We start from the raw sequence: 7,590 nt of genomic DNA on the forward strand, positions 1-7,590 counted from the left end.
GTCCTTGAGGTGGAGAATTGCCTCGCGCAGGAGCCAGAGACGCTCCTTGTTCCTCGGGGCTGGTGACGGTTTGAAACTGTGTGGGGGCTGGCCAGTGAGTTCTATTTTGTATCCGTGCCGCACGGTGTTCTGAACCCACTGGTCGTTGGTGGTCCGGGCCCAGACGTGTGCGAACGCCTGGAGCCGGCCCCCTATTTTGTCGTCACGCCTGTTGTTGTTTTGCCGGGGCGCCCTTGTTGGTTTTGTAGGTTGCCGCCGGTTTGTAGGTGGGTCTAGGACTGTACTTGAAGGATCGGAACGGTCTGGCATTGCTGGGCCCTTCGCGGCCCCTCCCCCTTGCGAAGTGGTTCCGAAAGGAATGGGGTGCTCTGGCCCTGTTGTCTCGTCGGTATGTCGATGAGGGCATCGCTTTTTTCTTTTCCTTGGTTTCTATCAATACCTTCTCCAGGTTGGACTCCCCGAATAGGAGCCTGCCCGTGAAAGGATCCGTAGCCAAGACGCCCTTTGATAGAGTGTCCACCTTCCAGTGCCTGAGCCAGATATTTCGGCGAATAAGAATGTTTGCTGCCTGGGCTCTTGCGGAGAACTGTATGGTGTCCTGGGAGGCGTCCGCGGCGAATTCCGCCGCGCGTTTTATCTTCAAAAGTGTTCGCCGTCTTTCAAGGGGGGTGGCCTCAGGGTTCTGCAGCAAGTTGTCCGCCCAGATGACTGAGGCCCTAGCGAAGTTGGATAGAGCTGCTGCTGATCGGATAGCCAACGCGTTTGCCTCGTGTGACTTCTTCAGGGCTGCTTCATTTTTCTTGTCCATGTTGTCTTTTAGGACGTTATCCCCATCCTTGGACAGTACTGCCCCTGAGTGCATAGCCACTACAGGGGCGTCTACCAATGGTACCTTCAGGTCCTCCATTGTACTGTCAGGTAGTGTGTAAAGGCGTCTTGCTATTGAGTGCAGAGAAGCGCCCCCTCCTGGGTTGGCCCATTCTTCCCTGATCACATCCTCAAAGTAGTCAGGGAATGGAGAGAAGGTCTGTACCTTGACTGGTCTTTTGAACCCTCTATGATCGAGGTCGGCTGATGCAGATGACCTAGGTTTTGTGGTATCCTCCACCTTGTAGTTCAGTGTGGATATGACCTTCGTCAGCAGACGCTGAAAGTGTTCTATTTGAAAAAGACGCGAAGACGTGGGTTTGACCTCCGTCTCATCTCCTGACCATTCGCCTTCCTCCTTTTCTGTACGGGCTGTGGAGACAATGGACGAGGCTGTGTCTCCCCCGTCTATGCTGGGGCTGCGCTGGGTCTGACCCTCGCCATCGGATGGTAGCATCTTCGCTAGAGTGGCCCGCGCCCGTTCTAGCTCGGCTTCCGAATCCTCTGATATCCCTGGTGGAGATATATGTCTGCGCTTGCGGCTTCTTTTTCGTGGAGGGGAAGCGCGCGCCTCGGATGATGACCGGGAGGAGGCCGAGTGTCGTCTCTGTCTCCTCCTGGGGGATCTGGACCGCCTGGGCTCGAGTACTGCGACTGAGGCCTGTGCGGTTCCCCCCCTCTGTTGGGTCCCTTCGGGGGCGGGGCCCTGAGTGGTTCCCCCGCCTGGCTGAGCACCCTGGGGAGCGGGGCCTTGTGTGTTCCCCCCCCCTGTCTGGGTTGCTTGACCCCAAGGAATGGATTGCCAAGGTCCCGGGGTATAGTGCCAGGGGAGGCCGGTTGTAAAGAAACCGGGCTGCGCTGAGCCCATTCCCGCCAGCCCCAGCTGTGGGGCATGCATCGCAGGAGCAGCCATCAGGGACCCGATTGGATGCTGAGGCTGTAGGGATTGAGGAAGCATTGGGCACGCTTGTAGGGACGCCGCATGGAAGTTGGGCGCTATTGGCCATGGAGTCCCCATGCCTCCCCAAGCATAAGGCCCCTGAAGTGGTCGTCCCAGTAAGCCATCCTGCGGCGTCTCGGGGCCGCTGGGGCAAGTAGGTTCCGCTGGCCGCGTGGGGAAGCTCAGCCCCTGCCCCTGGATGTTGGGTTGTAGCGGCCGGGGCGCGCCGTCGGCTGGGCCCGCCGGGCCCGCCGTTCCCCCGTTCCCGCCCTGGAGTGGTGGGAAACTCCCTGGACGTTGGGGAAGGCTCCCGCCGGGGCCCTGTCCCCCGGACGCTCCGGCCGTCTGAAGTGCCCCGCGCGGCTGGTGAGGATTCTGCCCGGCTCCGCTCGTGTTGGGCTGGGAGCCCCCCCCCCGGGTGGGGGGAATCCTGCGCGGGCCCGCTGGTCCCCTGCCGGGGCATCCCCGGAGCTGGCGCAGTAAGGGATCCAAGGGTCGGAACCGTCCCGTCCCGCCCCCCCACTGCTGGGGCCCCCCCCGCAAGAACGGGCTCACCGGATGGGCTCGCCGGCCCCGTGGCTTTCCCGCGGCGCTTGCCCTTCGATCCTCCCTTGCTGGCCGCTCCGCCAGCCGGTCTTGGGGACCGCTTCTTTTTCTTCGTTGCCTTCTCCCGCGGCCGCTTGCCGCTCGGTGGAAGGGCGCCGCCATCTTGCGCCACGTGCGGGGGGGTTCCGCGGGGAGCGGCTGGCTCCTCGCGATCAGCCGGTCCCGCGGTGGAGGAGCTGGCGTTCTCCGGCAGCGGCGCGATTCCCTGCCGCTGGACGCTCTGCTGGCCAGTTCCCGAGACCTCGGGGACTTTAGGCAGCTGCTCCTCTGTGTCCCTCGTAGCGGCCATGCTTCCTCTTCCTTTGTTCCGGAGGCTGTGAGGCCGGTCTTCTTTTCCTCCTGCCCTCCTCTGGGTCCTAGGTCCAGCCGCTGGACGCTCTGCTGGCCAGCCCCCGAGACCTCGGGGGCTTCAGGCCGCTGCCCCTCCGTTTCCTTCGTTGCGGCCATGTTTCCCCTCCCTTTGTTCTGGAGGACGTGAGGCCGATCTTCTTTTCTTCCTGCCCTCCGCTGGGTCCTAGACTCCCTCGTCTTCGGTCCTCAGCTGTAGCTATCTTGCTGTGGAGGGAAGCAGGCGCTGGAAGACCCTTTTTTGCTGTTTAAAGTATTTTCTGCTCAGCTATTAGCTGTATAGGGCTTGGAGCAGGAGCTCCAGATCCTATCAAGCGCAGGGCTATGCAGAAACTGGAGAGGTCAGCCAGGGCCACTCCAACAGGAGCTATGCAACAAAAGAAATTTGCATAGCCTATCGAGCGAGCAGAGGCGTGACCTAACCAGTTCCTGGATGACTTCCCCCCACTGAAGGAGAAAAGAAACTTTACACACAAAAAATGGTGTATAGCAGATCTTTTTTTTTTTTAACTGGGAGCTGTCCATCAAAATCTGAAATTACATTAGTCCTTTTCATACCAGATAATTCTTAAATAGTTACTTGAGTATTGGAGATTAATTTTTAAGTTTTCCATAATGTTGTTTTAAATGGAATTCTAGTATTGCTTGCTATTTTCAATAGGCCCAAACCAGGCTTGATAGCACCTGAATGTTCTAAACAAAGATTCTGAGAAGAAGAATTCACCCTTTTAATGTAAAAGAAGCTGCATAGGAGCAGCTCAGAAAGCAAAAACATCAAATACTTTTCCTGTAAATAATTTTAAAAGGGTTTTTTGGGGCGGGGGGATCAATTGTAAACACTGTATAGATTTCCAGAATGCCCAACAAGAAATCAGCCCTGCTAAGGCTAGAATAAACAAACTGCACAAAAGAAAGGCAAATTTGAGATTTCACATTATTTAGGATCTTAAAGATTATGGAGTACTTACTGCTGGAATTGGAGAGTTCTTTTGGACTGGATGACATTGGCTGAGCACACATTTGACAGAGACAGTCTCTTCCATTAAAGGTAACCCGGTCCCCTGGAGGAAAAGGACGTCTGCAGAGCAGAAGAACAAAAGGATTTTAATTCAAGGTTATCCCTGTGGTTTCATTCTCTCTGTCTCTTTCCTACCTTCCTTCGGCTGCCGCCTTTGGTGCAAATCAATATCTTGCTGGAACATGGGCCAAAAACATTCAAAATGTAGCACCAGCAAAGCCAGACATCTGGAGGAAACCCAAAGACTAAAAGCACCTTGATTGGGAAAAAAGCCAAAACTAAATGAGACTTACTGATAACTTGGCTTCAGAGAAGATATCCCAGAAATAGTATGGAGATTTCTTTTAAAGGCCAAACATACAGGAAGATTTTCATTTTGGAGCAGTGGCTCCAATTTAGCTTCAAAAAGCAGTCATGGGGGCTCCCAATATGGATCAAGCCTGTGTCACTAGAGAAGGTTTAACTCTCCCTTCAACGTGTTTCTCCACTAGAAACCCCCCCCCCCTCCAGCCCAGTTTCGTATAGCTCTGGTAGGGGAAAAGGAAGGCATTTCTACTGTATCTGGTTTTTTTTCTGTACCAGGACTTAAAGTAGCTGGGATGGAGATAAAAGTTTAACTGGGGACATGTTGTGGGACAAAGAGTTACCTCATTTCTCGACAGCCACACCCTGCCCTCCATCCATACCTCATTCATGGCTTCTTTTTGAAGCTAAATTACCAAACCAGGGAAGTATTTCACAGATCCTCAGTGTTGCATGTAGTTTGGCCAAAAATACTACCACTAAGCACTTTTTGATATTTTGGAACAGCAGACTTTCCTCCATTTTTGCAGAAGTTAATTGCTAATCAGATAACTCTTCATCAGCAAACAACATGAGCACACACTATAGACTGGGCAATTTCTAGCCCCTTTATTAGTCACAGTGGTATCTGTCATCTGGAGACAACTCCAGAATGCAATACTTGGGCAAGGAGCAGTATTTGGTGGCTGGGTCCAAGGTGAAAACCTTTTTAGGGATATTTTTCCTCTTCTGTGTCAAAAATATTTGGTAGCTTCCTTGACTACATTTTAGAGCCATGCTCAGCATTAATGTTTTCATTAAAAATAAGAATTAAGAACAATTCCATTCATTTATACTTGGTCATTCATGCAGTATCTTAATGTGCTTTTAGAAATAAACCTTGTTTCGCTGTTTAGGATTCCTTCACTTACATAACATAAACATAAGAACATAAGAGATGCCAATGTTGGATCAGGCCAAAGGCCCATCCAGTCCAACACTCTGTATCATACAGTGGCCAGAAATACCAGTGCCATCAGGAGGTCCACCAGTGGGGCCAGGACATTAGAAGCCCTCCCACTGTTGACCCCCCCAAGCACCAAGATGACAGAGCATCACTTGCCCCAGAGTCCCTATCTATACCTTGTGGCTAATAGCCACTGATGGACCTCTGCTCCATATGCTTATCTAATTCCCTTTTGAAGCCGTCCATCCTTGTAGCCGCCGCCACTTCCTGTGGCAGTGAATTCCAAGTGTTAATCACTCTTTGAGTGAAGAAGTACTTCCTCTTATCCGTTCTAACCCGACCGCTCAGCAATTTCATGGAGTGCCCACGAGTTCTTGTATTGTGAAAAAGGGAGAAAAGTACCTTTTTCTCTACCTGCTCTTTCCCATGCATAAACTTATAAACCTCAATCATGTCACCCCTCAGTCGTCGTTTCTCCAAGCTAAAGAGCCCTAAGCGCCTTAACCTTTCCTCATAGGGAAAGTGTTCCAACCCCTTTATCATTCAAGTTGCCCTTTTCTGCACTTTTTCCAAAGCTATAATATCCTTTTTAGTCACACACTGTCTCGACATTTTCAGTGAGTTATCCACTACAACTCCAAGATCTCTCTCTTGCTCAGTCTCTGCCAGTTCAGACCCCATCAATGTGTATTTATATTTAGGATTTTTGGCTCCAATGTGCATCACCTTGCACTTGGCCACATTGAACCCCATTTGCCATGTTGACGCCCACTCGCCCATCTTTGACAGATCCCTTTGGAGTGCCTCACAATCCTCACTGGTTTTCACCACCTTGAACAACTTTGTATCATCCGCAAATTTAGCCACTTCACTGCTTACTCCCATCTCCAAATCATTAATGAACAAGTTAAAAAGCAGTGGACCAAGTACTGATCCCTGCGGTACCCCACTGCTTACCACCCTCCACTGGGAAAATTGCCCATTTATACTCACTCTCTGTTTTCTATTAATTAGCCAGTTTTTGATCCATAAAAGGACTTGTCCTTTTATCCCATGATTTTTGAGCTTACTTATGAGCCTTTGATGAGGAACTTTATCAAAAGCTTTCTGGAAGTCAAGGTAAACAATATCTATTGGATCCCCCTTGTCCACATGTTTGTTCACCCCCTCAAAGAACACTAATAGGTTAGTGAGACAAGATCTTCCCTTACAGAACCCATGTTGAGTCTGCCTCAATAGGTTTTGTTCATCTATGTGCCTACTAATTCTTTCCTTAATAATGGTTTCCACCAATTTACCCGGTATCGACGTCAGACTGACTGGCCTGTAATTTCCCGGATCTCCTCTGGAACGCTTTTTAAAGATGGGAGTGACATTAGCTACCTTCCAATCCTCAGGAATAGTGGCAGATTTTAAGGAAAGATTACATATTTTTGTCAGGAGATCCTCAAGTTCACATTTGAGTTCTTTCAGAACTCTCGGACGTATGCCATCTGGGCCTGGTGATTTATCAGTTTTTGAGTTGTCTATCAGTTTTAGGATATCAGTTTTACTTAGCCAACATCAGTTTACTTACTTGCACACAGTGCAGGCAAAGCAGTTGGGATGATAGGTCTTCCCAAGGGCGGTCACGACTTCTCCCTCCACAAACTCCCCACAGCCATTGCACCGGGTCCCGTACAGCCGCTGGTAATCCACAGTACAGAGGTATTCCCCATTCTTAATGAAAAAGCCACCTTGAGCCAAGTCACACCCGCATACTGTGAAAAGAAAGCCACCAAGAGGAGCAAATCAGTTAAGCAAAGCTCAAAAGAAAATCAAGGAGTCAAAAAATATGGCAGTACAGGTACATGAGCATTTGGTAAAACACAGGGGTCGTTTCGTAGAAAAAGAGCTAGGGGAACTCATTAGCATAACTCATCAGCATATGCCACACCCCCTGCCATCACCGGAAGTGTGTCATAAGGCCACACCCCCTGACATCACCGGAAGTGTGTCGTAAGGCCACACCCCCTGCCATCACCAGAAGTGTGTCATAAGGCCACACCCACAACTCAGTTAGTCTTAGTCTTAAAGGTTAGTCTTAAAGGTGCTATTTGTTAGTCTTAAAGGTGCTATTTGAACGCTTGGACTATTTTGCAGCAACAGACTAACACAGCTACCTTGGGGAAGCTCCTGGATGGGGCTGAGAGTCCTTGCGGAGGCCACGTAGAGTGGCCTCGGCCAGGCAGAGGGGGAGGACGCCAACTTACCCTCCTGCTTCTTCCTCCTTCTGCAACAGAATGAGGCTGGAAGCAGGGGGTGGCCGGAAGCAGGGGGCGGGGCTTTGTCATGTGCCCCACCCCCGCACCTCACCCAGGGGAACGGCGATCCCCCGTGACCCCCCCGAATCGACCTCTGGTAAAACAGTCTGATCAAGGGCATACTGGAATGCCAACTCCAGCCCAGGTCAGCTGGGCTGGCAAGTGCTACCACCAAGCTCACAAACGATGATCTCTTCTTGGCCCCTCCTCGCCCATCCATCTCATGCTCTCCCTTTCTCTTCTTCTTTTCTCCCTTATC

The 7,590-nt window shown here is 51.2% G+C and overlaps 1 protein-coding gene across 13 annotated transcripts in view; it reads right to left on the bottom strand.

The window, feature by feature from the left end:
* The window catches only part of ABLIM1 (actin binding LIM protein 1), a 151,070-nt gene extending 144,394 nt beyond the window's left edge, over nt 1-6,676 (bottom strand). For all 13 annotated transcript variants that reach the window (XM_015421515.1, XM_015421513.1, XM_015421504.1 and 10 more), the window contains exons 1-2: nt 6,605-6,676; nt 3,730-3,839 (exon numbers count right to left, since the gene is read on the bottom strand). In XM_015421515.1, coding sequence (XP_015277001.1) covers nt 3,730-3,781 — 52 coding nt within the window. In that variant the 5' untranslated portion in view covers nt 3,782-3,839; nt 6,605-6,676. The remainder of the gene's footprint in view (nt 1-3,729; nt 3,840-6,604) is intronic.
* Between the last annotated feature and the right edge of the window lie 914 nt (nt 6,677-7,590).

The sequence above is a fragment of the Gekko japonicus genome, unplaced genomic scaffold (genome assembly GCF_001447785.1).
Source record: "Gekko japonicus isolate JY-2015 unplaced genomic scaffold, Gekko_japonicus_V1.1 scaffold1116, whole genome shotgun sequence".
NCBI classification, from domain to species: domain Eukaryota; kingdom Metazoa; phylum Chordata; class Lepidosauria; order Squamata; family Gekkonidae; genus Gekko; species Gekko japonicus.